The 19,157-nt window shown below is 45.7% G+C and overlaps 1 protein-coding gene across 1 annotated transcript in view; it reads right to left on the reverse strand.

The window, feature by feature from the left end:
• Positions 1-13,254: 13,254 nt before the first annotated feature.
• The window catches only part of LOC306794280 (uncharacterized protein), a gene marked incomplete at both ends in the record, with an annotated part of 83,969 nt that continues 78,066 nt past the window's right edge, over positions 13,255-19,157 (reverse strand). Inside the window, 3 exons of the mRNA XM_079292321.1 lie at positions 13,255-13,442; positions 13,875-13,952; positions 16,893-17,087. Of these exons, the coding sequence (XP_079148447.1) occupies positions 13,255-13,442; positions 13,875-13,952; positions 16,893-17,087 (461 nt within the window). The remainder of the gene's footprint in view (positions 13,443-13,874; positions 13,953-16,892; positions 17,088-19,157) is intronic.

Consider the following 19,157-nt stretch of genomic DNA (forward strand, 5'->3'; position numbering starts at 1 on the left):
AACACAGTAACACGGAATACTAACATACTAAAGAAAAGGCAGTAAATAATATCCTCATAAAAAAATATATTCCAAAAACAACTGTAGAGTGAACCAAAAAATATTTCTAAAGTGATTCAGTCTATTGGGGACTTGGGTGCAGTGTCTTCATCCGTGTATGTGTGCAGCAGTCCACTTGTATTCAAGCAAACTCCACCTTCACCCTCAGCAGAAGCTCAACAGCACCTCGGTCATCATGGTCGCCAAGCCCCCCCCCCACGCCTGGGCCTGTTCATCTCCTGCAGGGACACATAACAACATAGCAACAATACTGTTATCAGCATTCAAAAATCTGTATTATTTTAAATCCAATGAATATTCATATTATATGTAGCCCATTCATAAAATCAAAATGCTGCATTAGAAATCAATTTGGCTTAAGAGCTTCCTACAGGAAATTAGTAGCCTATATTTGCTCAATTAAATACACAGCAAACAAACTGCATCATATCAAGTGGATGCTATTGACACAACATCATCATAGTGTGTGTCTGTTTGGGAAATAAAACGTAAGACTAGTGTACTCACCAAATAGTTGATTCTCTATTTGCAATACTTCAGATTTTTCCTGGCTGCATCCAAGAGTTTTTTGTCTCCAAGGAACTTCTTGTACACGTCTGTGCAGGGAAAGGTGAAATTGACACAAACTTGCAGCTCAGCATTGACACTGTCCACCTCCAGCCGATTCCTCTCGTTTCTCCATGGAGATGTCATCATTGAAAATACTCGTTCTGTGTGTGCATTGCTGCATGGGATGGAGAAAATATAGGCGCTGACCTTCCTGAGATTCACGAGTGGTACATCTGCTTTGGAAAACAGTTTCAGATATCGCTCCTCACTGTGGCAGCCTTCCATTTCTGGAGAGCTGAAGGAAGCTTCCAACATGGGATCAGCTGTGATCAGCTGTCAGTCGGCCTCAGTGCGTAGATATGACGTAGCCAGCACACGGAGCCTTGTTTACGTTTTTAACCAATGATATAGGGCTAGAACCTAACCTAAGCCTATCAGGTATTTATTTGACAACGCTTTTAACCAATCATTTGTTAGACTGCGTTCCAGCAAAATATTCTATCGCACGGCTCTTTAGGCCCAGTGGAACTCCAAAAAGGAGGACAAATACGCGTCCGGCTGGATGCTGCCCCGGACGCCGGGCAGGGCATTGAAAATCCGGACGTCTGGTCACCCTAGTTGAAGATGTTTGACAATCAGACAACGATCTGTCCTGGAAAGCTGGCTTTTGCAATACCATCGAGGGCTTGAACTTGAAACCCGAGTGAGGAGCTAGACTTGCTCACCAAGTGGCTCTGCGGGATGTCAAAAGAGTCAGCTGTCAATTCTTAGCCGGTCCTAGCATGGCTCGGCAACTGTTAGAAAGGGACTTCCAGTGGCTGCAGGAACTTGCAGATCTGATCCGTAAAGTAGAAGTGGCTAAGTTCGAGGATAACTTACCAGGCCTCAGCCTTCCTCGAAACATCTAGAAGGTGTTAGATCCTGGGGTACTTCTGGCCCGATACGGGGCTACTTACTGACTCAGCTCTCTATTAAAAGATTGTCGAGCTGGTGTTCTTGCGAGGGAACTCGCCTGGCTCTGCTAACTGCCGTTACTCCCGACGTCTACCCTGCTTCCTCCGGTCTGAGTGTACTCGGCCGAGGGGCCACCCTGAACCCGGGCGCTCCTACCAGTCGCGTCGGTTATGGCAGCTTCCCTCTTCTGGATCCGTTCTCTTGGTAAATGCCAGGTTAGGTTTTAACGGCTAGGATTACTTCTAAAACCGTAAGGGATTGTTAAGTGGATTCGGTCTCTAGGATAACCTTACAGAACTCAGTTGTTAGACATACAATGGATTTAACTTTTTACTGCCACGAGGAACTTTTACTACTTGAGCAAATAAATGCACTTGAGAAATTTACTTTAAATGCAGATTAGATATTTATTGCAGGTTATATTTAGTTAGTTAGCAAGGGTTAAGCTACAGCTCACTTAAAACGTTACTACACTTGATTCGTTACTTTAATTTTCTTAAAGTCCTCAAGGCTCAGTACAAAGTCTTTCTAGGGCTGCTGTGTTCCTCCGTTGTTCAGTTGTTAAAGTCTAGCAGTGGGGAGAGGAAAATCTCCGTCTTTCAATTCTTTGTCCACGAACAGCGGTCTTCTTTCCGTGAACCGAGACGAAGTCCTCGAATACTTCAGTTGCAATCGTCCGTATCTTCTTCTCAGAGCGCCTGGACAGCCCGTGCAGAAATCCCGTCTTGCTGTTTGCAAGTTACTTCTTTTATAACACTTTTGGGCTGCCTCTCGCGTCTCTCCCCCCTCTTCCTCAACACGATCTCCCTCAGCCCATGATTAACATGACATCATTGATTTGGTGCATGTGCTTCAAAAAGTACCTACATTTTGTGTGTGTGTTCATGACGAAATCACCCCAACTTCCCTGTCTGGGCGCTTACTCAATCAAGCTCTGCGCGTGTCTGGGTGTTCAACATCTGTTGCACTTCCCCTTTTCCTACACTCACACATTTCTAACACAGATTAGTTATCATAATCACAGTTTACAGTTGTTATAATCAGTTACAGTTGTTATAATCAGTTACAGTTGTTATAATCAGTTAGAGTTGTTATAATCAGTTAGTTATTATAATCATTTATTATTATTATCAGGTTTACATTTGTTAAATCACTATGTATTAAACATTCGTTATGTAACGATCATACACTTTATCTTTCGATTACACTTTAACTATTGATTTCTGAGTATATGCTTTATGCTTTTTATATCCTGACCTTCCCCTGATCGTGTCGTATGTATCCAAGGCGGCTTTCTCTGTGAGCTCAACTCTTCTCGACAAAGGGTAACCCTCATTGTGGAGATATTCTCCTCCCCAGACCTTAAAAACTAGACAATGTCCCATCCACAAAAGGCCACACCCCCTCACAATGTGTAGGAGCTTCAGGGAAAAACTGCTCGAACTTTTTATAAAAGAGAAATTTAGATGCTGCACCTTGACAACACACCAAGCTAAAGACAGTGAAGTGTACATCCACTGTTCTGAGTGTGACAGCAATTGTCACATACTTAACTGCTTGTTAGCTTAATCTACAACAATGTATCATAAAGCGCTCTTTTTATTTCGAGTTTATACCACCACAAGCTGGGTGGTTTGTCAAATTCAGTCTCATTTCTCAGCCTCATTTCAGTCACTTGCAAAACACCAGCTGATGTCCTTAGAGTTTGATTTACAATAGCCTGTAAGTACAAACTTGACAAAGCTGCCTCACAGGATGGGAATCCCAAAACACAATTTGTGAAAATACACAAATCGGTTATAACACATACTGTACTTGCTGCAAGTGCAGTTAAACATTAAAACGTTCTCATTTTAAACAATGCATTTGTGATCTTTCATTATGAAGGAGATTACATGAGTATCTTACAGTGAGATGGTCTGAAAAAACAAATATGAACTGAATATCTCCAGCTCATTTACACTAAATGATGTTCAAAAGTTAAAATTGTAGTCAAATCATTTGTGTCAGTGATAGTCGGATAGACCCAGATTAAACTGGAACCAGAGACTACTATACCGAAAATATAGATTGTGGCAGCCGGAGGGGCAACCCCAGAGGGGTAGTGATAGAGGGACGATATTGCCTGACATGGAGGCGGAGCCCCCATGTCAGGGAAGGGAAAAGAGCGCCAAACCACCATCAGCCCAACAAGCAACACCTGAGGAGGAGAGACGAGGGAGCGACCACACCCTATCCGAGGAGGAGGAGGGGACTACAAAAGGGCCCAGGCAACAGGAAACCGGGAGAGAGTAGGAGTAGAGGAGGAAGCAGAAGAAGCAGAAGAAGTAGCTAATCAGAGAAACCCTTGGAGAAGACTGCCTTACCCCTGGATCACCCTGGAACGTCTGACTACCCGCCCGGCTCACGACCCCTGCCTGTACGACTACCCTGCTCCTGCCCGCGCCCTGGACCGTCTGAGGAATACCCGTTGTGCACCGACCCGTGGAATTGGACCCCGACCCTCCCTCTGGAAAGCGGACCTTGTGTTCTTGAGTGTCTATCCTACCTCTTTCCCCTCTCTACCGTCAGTAAAAACCTCACTTGAACCGTTTATCTGCCGACTGGTTGTGTTTATTGGTCAGTGTTGTCGTGAAACCCCCTGTCCACCCCGGGGGCTGTCACAACTTGGTGGAGAACGTGGGCACAACCCGGTTCTGGCAACGCTGACCGATAGACCAACCGACCCAGTACGCATGGCCACCCCGGTGCCATTTCAAGAGCTGCTAGCGGGGCTAATCGCTAGCAACCAAGAAACCCAAAAGCGCCACGAACAAGCCATGCAAATACAAATGCAAATCCTCCAATCCCAGCAGCAACAACAATACCAACAGCAAAGCCAAATGGAGAAATATATGGAATTGCAAACAGAACGCGCGGAGGCCATGCAAAGCGAAATCAAGGGCATGTTACAACACCAACAGGAGCAACATACCGTGGAGAAAGCCAATCCAGCGCGCTTCCTGCTCAAACAAACGGCAGCGGACGATGTTGAAGTTTTTTTCCAAATATTCCAGACAACGGCACTCCGCGAGAAATGGCCAGAAGATCACTGGGCAGAGTTAATAGCCCCCTTTCTGATCAATGAAACGCAAGTAACGTATCAGGACTTAGAGCGCGCTGGAAAAGTTGACTTCCGGGTTTTGAAAGCGGAAGCGTTACAGCGATGCGGGGTCACGCTGTTCTTAAAAGCCCAACGATTTCATGACTGGTCATATGACGCCTCACTTTCTCCGCGAGCCCAGATGCATGAGATCAAAAGGATTACGACGGCCTGGCTACACGCAGAGCCAACCGAGGTGTCACCCACCGATCGCGTGGTCATGGACAAATACATCAGATCACTCCCGTATGAGGCAAAAAAATTGGCAGGCCAGAGAAACCCCCGAAACATCGAGGACCTGGTGGAAATAATGGAGGGTTACCAAGCCGCACAAGCTTTAGTGCGTGGGGGAAGAAACCAGACAGTAGAGGGGCCCACCCGCAAAGAAAAAATTAAAACGGAGGAAAATAAATATGTGTCTCCCTCCTTCCCCCCAGGCTTTCCCCGACGTCGGCCGGCGTTTGGACAGGAAGAGAGGAGGTGCTACCACTGCGGCGAGATCGGGCACATCGCCTGGGAATGCCCTCACCGCCAGGACGCACCCATGCCCACGGCCAGTGAGGGGAGTCGCCCATGCGGCTTGATTACAGGATGCTGGGCCACTCACGAGGACCACATGCCCCTCACCCCTGTCAAAGTCAACGGCCGCGACGCCTCAGCGATGGTGGACTCCGGGAGCGCCATTACATTGGTGAGACCCACGTATGCTCAGTACCCGCTCCTAACAGGCACCCGAGCGGTCACGTGCATCCATGGGGAGACCCGCGAATACCCCACCACCGCCCTAGAGATCTACACGACGAGGGGTAGATACATCGGCACTGCAGGAGTCGTGGAAGGACTCCCCGTAGAGGTGCTCGTCGGCCGAGACCTGCCCGTGTTCCAGGAGCTTTGGCGCAGCCTGGTGGTGAAACCAGGTACGACCCCTCCCCGAAAGTACAAAAAAAAAGCCATCTGTGGGCTGGGGGAGGAGATCTCCACCTCTCCCCTATCGGAAGGAGTCGCCAGTGCCGTGGCCCGGGCGTTGATGGAGGCCACCCATCCCAACCCCGATGACGTCTATGCCACAGCCATCGAGAACGACGGACCCTCCAGCCCCAGTGAGCCCGAAGGAGAGGCGCCGCCCATCCCCGAGGAAGCAGATACCCCCTCCCTCGACGAAGAGGAGCTGGCCGGGCTGTTTCCCCAGGACCCGGAGGAGCCCATCTTACCCGGGCCCCTCACAGGGAGGTTTGGGACGGCCCAGTTGGAGGACCCCAACCTAGCCAACGCCCTTCGGCAGGTGGCCGCCGTAGACGGACGACCACTGGACGGGGTAAGAGACCTCCCTCCCACACATTTCGCCATATATAACGGGCTCCTATACCAGGTAGTAATGAGGGACGGGGCCCCCCTCAGGTTGTTACTGGTGCCACGTCCTTTTATACCCTCTGTCCTACAGTTAGCCCACTCCCATCTCCTAGGGGCCCATCTAGGAGTGGAGAAAACCCTGGAAAGGGTGAGGGCCAGGTTCCACTGGCCCGGAATAAAAAAGGCCGTAGAAGATTACTGCCGGAGCTGCCCCGAATGTCAACAAGTGGCCCCACAACCCCATCACAGAAACCCGCTGGTGCCCCTGCCGATCATCACCGTCCCCTTCAGCAGGATCGGGATGGACCTAGTGGGGCCCCTACCCAAGACCAACAGGGGACACAGGTACATCCTGGTTATTGTTGATTACGCCACCCGGTATCCCGAAGCCATCCCCCTACGCTCCATGGCCACCAAGGGCATAGCCAGGGAGCTTGTGATGTTGTTTTCCAGGGTCGGAATACCGGAGGAGATTCTCACCGACCAAGGGACCCCGTTCATGTCTAGGATCATGAAGGACCTGTGTGGCATGCTGAAGGTGACACAACTGAGGACGTCGGTGTATCACCCCCAAACGGACGGCCTAGTAGAGAGATTCAACCAGACACTGAAAAAAATGCTGAAAAAGACCATGGACCAGGACGGTAAGAATTGGGACCAACTGCTGCCATTCCTTATGTTCTCCATTAGAGAGGTGCCCCAGGCGTCTACAGGATTCTCGCCCTTCGAGCTCCTGTACGGTCGACGACCCCGGGGACTACTCGACCTGGCCAAGGAAGCCTGGGAACACCAACCCTCCCCCTACCGCACCATGGTGGACCACGTCGAGGAGATGAGGGTGAGGATGGCATCACTCTGGCCCATAGTCCGAGAACACATGGCCGAGGCACAGGCGGCCCAAGCCCGCGTGTACAACCGGGGAACACAACCCCGAGTGTTTAACCCAGGGGATCGGGTGTTGGTCCTGGTGCCCACGGCGGAATGTAAGTTTTTAGCCCGATGGAGGGGACCTTATGAAATTATGGAAAAATTGGGGCCGGTAAACTACCGAGTCAGGCAACCAGGTCGAAGGCACCCGACGAAGATCTATCATGTTAACCTTCTCAAGAAATGGGTGAGTAGGGATGCCATGCTCTGTTTCTCTCTCTCTACAACCCCAGGAAAAACGGAGCCAGTCGAGGTACCCGTGGGAGAAGAGTTGACCCCCCGGCAGAAGCAGGACGTCCGGGAAATGGTGGATCGGTTCCGAGACGTGTTCTCCCCGGACCCCGGATACACCACACTGGTGCAACACCGGATAATCACCGAGCCCGGGAAGAAGGTCAAACTAAGGCCGTACCGCATCCCCGAAGCCCGCCGGGGGGCGATAGAGAGAGAGGTACAGAGTATGCTGGAGGCAGACATCATCGAACCCTCGACTAGCGAGTGGTGCAGCCCTATAGTGTTGGTTCCGAAACCAGATGGCTCAGTCAGATTCTGCAATGATTTTAGACAGCTCAACGCCATCTCAAAATTTGATGCCTACCCGATGCCCAGGGTGGACGAAATGATAGAGCGCATCGGGAGGGCCAGATACATAACCACCCTCGACTTGACTAAAGGCTACTGGCAAGTGGCCGTGGCCCCCGAAGACAGGGAAAAAACGGCCTTCACTACTCCCATGGGCCTGTACCACTATAAGAGGCTGCCGTTCGGTCTCCACGGAGCCCCCCCCACGTACCAGAGACTGATGGACCAGGTACTTCGTCCCCATCGAGAATACGCGGCAGCCTATCTGGACGACATCGTCGTACACGGGGAGGAATGGGGGGCTCACCTCCAAAGACTGGAAGCAGTCCTGAAAGCTCTGCGAGGGGCGGGGCTGACAGCCAACCCCAAGAAATGTCGCCTCGGCCTCCGGGAAGCTGACTACCTGGGGTACACCATCGGCCGCGGCTGCGTCAAGCCCCAGGTAGGGAAAGTCGAGGCGATCCGGGAGTGGCCCCGCCCCCGCACAAAGAAACAGGTACGAGCATTTATTGGGCTAGCTAGCTACTACCGACATTTTGTTCCCCAGTTCTCTGCCCTTGCAGCGCCCCTGACGGACCTAACCAAAAACCGGCTGCCAGATCGGATCGTCTGGACGGCAGAGACCGAGGACGCCTTCGAGAAGCTGAAGGAAGCACTGTGTTCCGAACCAGTGCTGGTGACCCCGGACTTTACCCAACCGTTGGTGGTACAGACGGATGCCTCCGAGACCGGGGTGGGTGCCGTCCTGTCCCAGCTGAGGGATGGAGAGGAGCACCCAATCACATACGTAAGCAGAAAACTATTACCTAGAGAAACAAGATACGCCACGGTCGAGAAGGAATGTTTGGCCATCAAATGGGCTCTGGGGGAATTGAAGTACTATCTGCTGGGACGGCACTTTACCCTGGTCACGGACCACGCCCCCCTGGTATGGATGTCCAGAACGAAAGACAATAACGCCAGGGTCACCCGCTGGTTTTTATCCCTTCAGCCGTATGCTTTCTCTGTTGTCCACAGATCCGGGGCCGCTCATGGAAACGCGGACGCCCTGTCAAGACGGGACGCCCTAGGTTCCTGGAGCAGTCCTCCCCCCAGGTCGGATTTAAGGGGGGGGGTATGTGGCAGCCGGAGGGGCAACCCCAGAGGGGTAGTGATAGAGGGACGATATTGCCTGACATGGAGGCGGAGCCCCCATGTCAGGGAAGGGAAAAGAGCGCCAAACCACCATCAGCCCAACAAGCAACACCTGAGGAGGAGAGACGAGGGAGCGACCACACCCTATCCGAGGAGGAGGAGGGGACTACAAAAGGGCCCAGGCAACAGGAAACCGGGAGAGAGTAGGAGTAGAGGAGGAAGCAGAAGAAGCAGAAGAAGTAGCTAATCAGAGAAACCCTTGGAGAAGACTGCCTTACCCCTGGATCACCCTGGAACGTCTGACTACCCGCCCGGCTCACGACCCCTGCCTGTACGACTACCCTGCTCCTGCCCGCGCCCTGGACCGTCTGAGGAATACCCGTTGTGCACCGACCCGTGGAATTGGACCCCGACCCTCCCTCTGGAAAGCGGACCTTGTGTTCTTGAGTGTCTATCCTACCTCTTTCCCCTCTCTACCGTCAGTAAAAACCTCACTTGAACCGTTTATCTGCCGACTGGTTGTGTTTATTGGTCAGTGTTGTCGTGAAACCCCCTGTCCACCCCGGGGGCTGTCACAAGATATGCAAAACAAGAGGAGTAAACAGGAAGTCATATGGACTGGCAAGCAACACACTGATTGGACAGATTTGACGACCTCATGCTCCATCCTGCAAAGTATTTGACAGCAGGTCACAGAAGAGTGAAAACATGATGAAGTGCACAGAGTAGGGTACACGAAGTGCACGGAGTAGGGTACAGGAAGTAGGGTACACGAAGTAGGGTACACGATGACAACTGAGTCAAAGACGACATAGCAAAGCCAAGTGTTTATCAAACTTCATTTTGATAAGCGATTTGTGTGACATATCCCTTTGAATAAACCTGCACTGATATTCATGAAAACAGCAATCAAGAAATCAGTGAAGTCAGTGTTGCATAATAACGGTTTATTTCAACATAAAATAATTTTACAACCAAACAATTAACACAATGTATTTGCAAATAGTACATAATATGTATAAAATAACAGCATTTTCCAGCAGTTATGGATATTAGACATAATGTTAACTTTGACAAGATTGTGAATAGTTTTTTCAATATATTACAAATACAGAGGATACAACATAATGCAAACATGTGTAATTTCATAAAGAGGGTTTTGTTTAACCACTGTAATCTCCAAAAACAATATGAATAACCGAGTAACACTCAGGTCTAAATGCTAAAGATGACAAATCATCTGCAATTGAAAATCAGCTTTCACATGGCGTACTGTTCTGCAGTGAAAATGGTTACTGATAGTGTGACACCCCTGTGGTGGGGGTCAGCTCTCAGAATTGACAGATCATACACAGGATGCTGTTTCAAGATACCGGTGATACCGTGTTGCACCTTTAAGACTCAGTCACAGCATTAAATGTGAGACTGTACTAAGCAGAAAAACTGGAGCTTACTCAGTAGCAGAAGCTGAAGTAGCATGACGGTGATATCGTGCCTCAAATATTTTTAGGTTAGAGGGTAGAGTGGGTGGTTGGGTGTGCAACACATGTGACTGATGCTGTAGTCCCTGTCCTGTCACCGATCAACAGTCATGGGTTACCCAACCTTACACTAGTATTTTCTCATTATTTTGTCCCATGAGTTGGTCGGTTTAGTATTTAATTTCAATAAAGTTGGGGAACTTACAACAGATTAAAAGTAGAAAACTGAAGCAGCAGATTTGGAGCCGATCCTATTTGACATCGCAGACTGTCGCAGGGCTGATATCAATGGACAGAGAGACAGACAACCATTCAAGCTCACATTCACATTCACACCTACGGGCAATTTAGAGTTCTCAATTAACCTGAGCTGCATGTCTTTGGACTGAGGGAGTAGCTGGAGAACCCGGAGAGAACCCACGCTGACACGGGGAGAACATGCAAACTGCAAGTTAGTGTTATTTGGTCGGTGTTTACATTTTACATCTAAAATATAGCTGGGAGATGTCAAATTCACGTTTCTCTGGGGATGAACCCATGACATTCTCCATTACGTTTCATCCAGCTGCCCCCTCAGGCCAAAATAAAACTTTGTACACAAGATAACTTAAAATGTAATTTACATATTGCAAAGACATTTCTTTCGCACATTCATGGTCCCCAAGTGATGAACTTTTATTATTTTACTGCTATTGTCTTGGGATTTTACACCAATGGAAAGTTTCTAGGGATAGCAAAATCATCAATGAGCCATCAATTTATTTAGTACTGTTGGATGTGACAAACAATGCAGCCTCTATGTGCTGCTGGCTATAGCTTTCGACTTTTATTTTGTGTAAACCCACTAGATTTAAATACCTTAATGGTTGCAAATGAAGGCACTGAAAAAGCTGTAAGCTAAATGCATTATTTGGCAACATACAGCAAAGTACAGCGAAGTTATCTCGCTAACCCTACATCCCACTGCGTAGTTCAGCCCATAGTTTGAATTACCCAACCAGCTCCAAACATGTCATCATAAAAATGCTGTCATATGAAAGCATTGATAGATAATAGCAAAAATAGATCTACCCAGTCACATTGCGGGCCAACTGTATAACTTCTCAAAAGTAAACATGGTGAGACAGTCAAAAAAACAACTGAAAGAAAAGCAGGGAAAGCAGCTGCTGAACTGAATGAGAGTAATACATCATAGAAATCAAAATGTTTTGAAGCGTATACAGGCAACCAATTATACGCCAGCACACTGCATAGAGCAGCAGCAACAGAATACCACAGACGAGTCTCACAGAGGAGGTGCTACTTGGTGACAGAAGGGCTGTGTCCACTCAGTCAACTGTCCTTATATTATAGATGCTCTATAGTGAGCAGTAAATTGAGATTTCGGACACTTAGTAATCATCCTAATTTTTCATCATCACTTACAGATGTACCAATTGAGCTCAACTTTTTATAAAGCATTCTAAGCATGGAACCAACGACAACATTAGTGTGACCATAAAACTAAAAAAATGATAACAGAAAAAAAGTAAGATGGACATAATTACCCCAGAAACCATGGGAATGGCGACTCGCAACTCCCGGAATAAACTAACAATTGTCGATCTAATTATATTTCTAACTATATTTCTAGAGAAGAGAGTGGCTAGTATCACATGACTGATGGATTTAATACTGAATTTATCGAGACAGGTAGAGTGGAAGTGGATAACGTTTTCAGTTTGAGCAAAAAGCTTCTTACTGAATTCCCCTTACTTACTTGAATTTAAGAAACTTAATATAATATGAAACAAAATATAAGCCTGCATGAGACCAATATCTAAGAATTCACTGTAATCCACATGCACACACACACAGAAAAGCAATGCAAAATGAGTCTATGTAATATTGGCAAACCAAGAAAGAAATAATTGGTTAAAAGCAGACAGTGACAGGATTATTACAACCAGTGTGTCACAGTGATGGATTAGCACAACTGCTGGTGCTGCAGCAGACTGCAAACTAGCAATGTTGCAGTTGGAGTGATATCAAGCGAGTTTTAATATATATATATATATATATATATTTATTAGTTTTTTCTCTTTGACTAAACTGCCTGATCTAACCGTCAGCTAACCTTTCACAAGATATTCATGTGGACATTGTGTGTCCTGTTCTTTCATTGTGATATGTCCCCATCCATTGTCAAGGAGTAGACTGTACCTCTCGCATCATTTGTAGACGCAATCATTTCTGCACTGAAGACAGGAATAATCTCACTGGTTGATATGGATCATTTGTGAAGCCTGGGGAACTGCAACTTTCAAGCACAGCATGAGTGCTAACTCATGTCCACTTCTGTTAATAATATGCAGTTTTTGATGGATATGGGGTCCTAGCGGGCAAAAAATATTTTTTTAATAAATTAAAAGAGACTTGGTCTACTTGAGTTTAGCTCTCAGTCAGAGATCTCAGACCATTTTTTGCCACATGAGCTCACATAGAAAAGCCTACGGTCTTATTAGGCTGTTTACAATGCATTAAGACTTATTTTTATTTCATTCATTTAACATTGTTTAATTCGTTTCATTTTCTGTGCATGCATGTTGCATTAGAATATGACGGGCCTGCTGGTTATGTCGGCCTGTAAGCATCTTGTCTTGTTAGCAAAGCCAGCGGCAACATCAGGAAAAAGAGGAGGTAGCTATTTAATGTCATTTTGCTATCATGCTATTCACACAAGAAAACAACACAACTCAGTTACAACTGTTTTGGTTTTCATCTGACTGAAACCTCATTATTTAAACCTGTTTTTTGAAACGTTGCTAGTTTAGAAGTGTATAAAGCCCTGTTAGCCTGGGTAAGCTAGGTGGCTAGCCTGCTGACCGTCTTTAAGCATGAATTCCACAATGATGAACGGTTTACTGTCAGTCAACAAATGAGGTTATTTCTGCCTCCAGTGTAGCTGTTCTCCACACACACTTTGTCATGAAGAAATCAACAGTCACACACATCTCTGTAAATCAGATACAGTAAATCGCTTCCTTGAAACACGTGGGTGTGTTTCATAGCAGCCCTTCCCACGCTACTATGTTATCAGACGTTGGGTCCTTTGCTGTAATGTTCCCTGAGGTTGTAGGTCTGATAACACATGGAAACATCACAAACTCCTGGAAGCCCTGGGTAGCCCCGTTTACCAGGTTCTCCTAGTGGTCCAGGTTTTCCAGGAATACCCTGGTTTCCTGGATGGCCCATTCCATCGAAGCCCCGAGGACCCTGAATCCCTGTAGAAAAGAAGGTAAAACACAGCTGTTCCTGCTATTTCTGCCTCATTTATGGCAAGAAAGTTCTATTAAATTAGCTCATCTTTAAGTCAAACTGAAAATAGCACATGGTGGATGATGAATTACATCTACTCATGAATTAATAAGCTAATATAGCTTCCAGAGAAATACAGCGCTGTCTGTTACTTGCCCTCACATCTCCCTCACCTCACCTACAAAGCGGTCACTAGAAGTACTCATTGAAAATGTACCAACAGGGTCCGCCCACACATTTATTAAAAATGCAACACTACAAAGAGCCTTGATGCATTTTTGTTAAAAATGTTAACAGATATGACAGGCCATATGCCAGAACGGGTTGCTGAAATAGCTTAATGGGTGAAGACAGAGAATATTATTTCAGAAAATATTATAGATGGGCTTTTTACATACCCGGCTGTCCAGGTGGTCCCGGAGGTCCATGGTAACCTTCTCCATTGCTGCCTTTGAGCCCTCTTGGTCCCATGTCACCTGGGGACACAATATGTCTACTTTAAAAAAAAACAGCATTAGAGCTTCTATAGATGAGCTGTCAGATTGAGAGCTGCAGGAACCTAATTATCTGAAGCACTTATTTGAAGTTGTAGGTAACATTTATGTAAATTATGGACACTGTAGCTTCAGTGCATAATGAACCATTAGACAGAATGTTAATAGGTTTAGTTTAATGTTGTTTCCCAAATGCTTTCAGCATTCAGACAAAATGGCAAAGCTAATATGTTGATGTTGAGCAGCAGTGGTGTAACAGACCACGGTTGATCCGTGATCGGTATGCACTCACGGTTCATCACACATGTGAACCACGGATTAATTACACAGTTACAACAATAATCACCGCAGTGTGAAATAAAGTTGAACTGACTATCGTTATCAATGTTCACTAAAATATGTGATCAGAACATCATTTGTTTCACTAGTCTCTGATCTCTGATAATGTTACATTGTTAAACAACTAATCCGTGTTTAAATTGAGTATTGGGTGAAGGTAAATTATCACGTGATGTTTTCACATCTAATCTGGTCAAATGTAGTTTTGGTGAGAAACTTGAATACATCTAGTTGTATGAAGGAGATGTATTCACAACAACATAAATAGATGTTAGAGAAAATGATGAGCTGTTTACAAGCTCTTAGCAGCTTATAAGACATCACTAAAACTACTAATGACAAGATTTGATTTATTCAATGAAAATATATATTTTTAATTTCCTTATCATTTGAATTGAGTGTTTTCACGAAGAAGAAAAAACACAATAAATAAAGTAAAAGGATAACATTTTTTATTTTTTAGGGTTTACAGACTTCAGAGTGGTTGAAATGATTTTCGGGACGGTGGCAAAACATTTTTTTCTGGAGCTCTGTAGACAGCTGCTATTCTATCAATAATTGGCAATTAGTATCAGCGGCAAAATAATGTTCTTGCTCCTTTTTTTCCTTCTTTTGTTCTGATCCGATCTGTGACTCTGATCCGTGATCTGATCCGAACCGGGAGTGTTATGATCCGTTGCACAACTATTTATCAGGTATAAGGTTTCCCAAGTTCACCATCCTACTTTAGCATGCTAACATCTACTTATTAGCAGTAAATACAAAGTACAGTTGAGAGTGATGGAAATGTCATTCGTTTTGCAGATGTTTGGTTATAAACCAAAGTATGGATAGATTATAAATATGACCAAATGAAGGCGCTGGATGAACAGTTATGACATCTCCAAAGTGCTTACAATTCATTCCGAGAGGAAGATGAATACCTGCACTCAATGGAACGGCAAGAGACTTTTCACTAACAACTGAAAGTGTCAACCTTCTGGTGGTGCTGAATGAAATGTCAGGGGATTACTAACATGATTAGGATTCATCATCTGGGAACCACGCATGTCTGTCCATAATGTGTGCCAATCCGTCTCCAAGAAGAACACTTTGACCTGCTGGGGGCACTAAAGGACAAGTCAAGGGACTACCAAAGTCAGTAGGAATATATCTTCTGGGCACCATGAATGTCTGTACAAAATGTCATTGCAATCGCTGTTGAGATATTTCAGCCTCACAAAAGTGATGATATGCCAGACAGGCCAATCAAGATTGCCATGACCCGAGCCGTGGGAATCGCTATAAAGCCTTTGTATGCAGTCGCCAGCAGGATGCTGTTAGTGTATAGCCACTTCCTCAAGCATAAGAATTTCAAACTGAATCTGTTCTCTGAGTGGTTTATAGAGAACCAACCAGGCTTAAAGGGGTACTGCAGTGATTTAATTTGATATTAAGTTTGGGGACTTGCAAGAGTCCTAATAAACAGCTAAAATCAATGCAGCAGAATATCCTACATTTACATCTCTTTCAAACTCCATGCCTCCAATTTGAGACACAGACTTTATGATAAACCTCTCGTCTCCAAGCCCAGCTTTTAGTCTCTTATCTCAAGCTTGATACCTCGAGAGCAGTGATTCTCAACTGGTGGGTCGCGGACCCGTTTTCAGTGGGTCGCGTGCCTTTGCCTGGAAAAAATTAAAATATTGTACTTTTATTTTGAAGGGGATTATTTTATGCAGCGGAGTGCCGTCTATTAACACTCCTTAACAATATTTGGCGTTAATGCCTTGTAATGCTAATATCAGCAGGGGTTAAACTGAAAACGAACCCTCTGTCAAATGACACTATAAGTAGACGAATTGAAGACATGTCGGATGACATCAAACAACAGACCACAGCTTGAATTAGGCAAGTGTCATTTTGCATTACAAATGGACGAATCTACAGACATAACTAACAAAGCAGTTTTACTCGTTTACGTGAAACATGTGTGGGACGGGGACTTACAGGAACACTATCTCTGCACAAGAGAGCTCCCGACACTACGGCTGCAGAGGACATTTTCAGCTCAGGTTCAAACTGCACCATCTTTTCATTAAATACATTTGAGAAGTCCTCGATTTGGGTCTCGGCTTGTCATTAAGGGGTGAAGGTGGCTCCTGTTAAATAGTGGAAATGTTACACAGCAGAAGAGTGGTACAGTTTGGCATCTTTCTCAGCTGATTAGCCAATGCCTGTCTTTAAGTGGTGATAAATCAAAGACAGCTCATTGAGATGTGTTAGCATTTAGTATTTGCTGTCTTTTGCTCTGCTGACTTTCACTGATGTTCGCTTGTTTAATGATCTTGTTTTATGGGGTACAGTGAACATCAACACATCCAATTTGTTAGTTATTGACACTGTTTTGATTTTAATTGTTGATGAAAGCACCAGTAAAATGTGTCCTCGCTCTTCTCTGTGAAGTTGTGTTATTTATTGTCCTGTTTTCATCAGAGTAAGGAGACTGGCGTTACAGACGGTCAGACACCACTGGCTTAAAGACATTGGATACAGATAACATGAACTTGATTCATCCCTTTAAAGACAATCTATCTATATCACCTTTGAGGCCTGAGTGACCCTGCATTCCAGAAGGTCCAGGGTAACCGGGAGTGCCCCTCCTGCCAGGGTAGCCTGTACTACCCATGGAGCCTTTGGGTCCTGATGCTCCTGGCTCTCCCGGAGGTCCCTTCACGCTCTGGCAGGGCTCACACCTAGCTGGAGGGGCCAAAGTCTGGAGCAGTGCTGGGAGCTGATCTGCAGGGCACAGCCAGAAGGTGCTGAGTAATCCAGTAATATATTAAATATTATGTGATAACTACTTTCATAACAGAGTCTGACCACATAATACTGTCCCTAAGGGATTTTGAGATTCTCTGGACTGTTAGTTGCCATAACATGGAAATCCGTAGCCAATCAGGAGCCTGTTTGCTGCAAAGATATTGTGTCCTTTCCAGTCAACTAATATGCTCCCTCTTATCTGTGCTCCTCCGGCCCATTACCCTATAATTGATCACGGTCGACCATCACAGAGGATCTTCCAATTAGAGCTACGCCCATTGATTGGCCTATATATTCATTGCAAATTGGGCAGACTACCGTGACCGACAGGAATAACATGTGCATGTAATCAGGATGAAAATTCATTTTTGCAACTTAGTCAGATTTTTCTTCCTCAAAGTTCTTTATCAAGTTCATCTCTGCTCATTTAAGGAAAGTGTGGTTCAAATATGTGTCATCCACAGCAGCAACCTTATATCATCAATCCACAAACCAATTATAGATTTTGATTGACTTTAGCTATAATCAGTTCTGGAGCAACAGACATAATCTATGTGGATCAAGCATGCTGGGATTTTCTTCAAATCTATATTCATCGAATAATTGTGTTTATATTACTAATTGAACAAAATCACAAAATAAAATGGAAAGAACTACTACATTTTAAGTGATTTAAAGCAAAAATTCACCTCAGCTTGATGGAGTGTTTTGGTTAGACAGCCTGCAACTACTGTTCTGGCTAACTCTCGATGTTCGTTTACAAAGCCGGGCCGGCTCATGACCTTCGCTCTCCATAGCGCCCATCTGGCCGACAGCTTCGTGGAGGAAGTGTAGCGCCGTCCCATCGGTTTGCCCCCAGGAAAACTCTGTTAGCTCTGACAGCACTGTTGCTGTTGTTTGTACTGCTCGTGCTGCTAGCACCGTTAGCTGCTAGCTGGCAAATGCTCTGAATTCCGTATGGAGAACCTTTAACTTTGTAAACTGCAGCAGCAGCAGCTGTTTTCAGCAAAAAAGCTCTAAAACCCCACTGTACACTGCCTGCCCAGGTCCAAACAACAGAAGCTAGCAAACAACTGTTAAACACAGTGGCAGTTATTTACCTCAAGAGTTGGTGGACACCAAACCAATGGCTGATGGTAAATTAGCTACATCAAGTTAATAGAATGATGGTCAGTGTTATAGCTTGTTCTTGCAGAGTTTTTGAGAACCACTCATCGCTCATTTAATCCAGGGAAGTGAAGAGTTCAGTAATGTTAGTATAATGTTAGTATATCCAACAGCCAGCAAAAGTGAACTGCAGTCAATTAGCCTGTAAAGGTTGCTCAGAGCACTATCGCTTCTTTATCCAAAGTTTATTAATATTGAATGTGTCACATGTCCAAATTCTTCAACTTCACTGCACGTCCTTCAGTCCCCGCTAATACACCCGTGAAGTTGACCGGATGCGTGGTTCTCAAGATATGCGAAGGAAGGACACACACACACACACACACACACACACACACACACACACACACACACACACACACACACACACACACACACACACACACACACACACACACACACACACACACACACACACACACACACACACACACACACACACACAGGTGGTTTATGAGGGCTTTTCACCCATACCAGTTCAAACCCTGGTATATGGAGACGCACCTTTTCCTTAGTCGTAGACAGTGATAATAAGTATTAAACTGGTCCTTATGATAAAGGGAACAAACCTCACTGTTCAGAATTAATATCTCATCAAAGAATCTGGAGATATTAAGACCTGACATTCTACAGGACTGTTGGGACGGGGCGGATCCTAACATGCCGCTGACTTATGAGGACCATCCTGGTTTAGCGGGACATTACCAATACACACACACACAAACATGGCAAGACCCTGAGTTATGAGGACCATCCTGGTTCAGAGGGACATTACCAACACACACACACACAAACATGGCAAGACCCTGAGTTATGAGGACCATCCTGGTTCAGCAGGACATTACCAATACACACACACACACAAACATGGCAAGACCC

Source organism: Melanostigma gelatinosum, assembly GCF_949748355.1.
Source record: "Melanostigma gelatinosum genome assembly, chromosome: 20".
NCBI lineage: Eukaryota > Metazoa > Chordata > Actinopteri > Perciformes > Zoarcidae > Melanostigma > Melanostigma gelatinosum.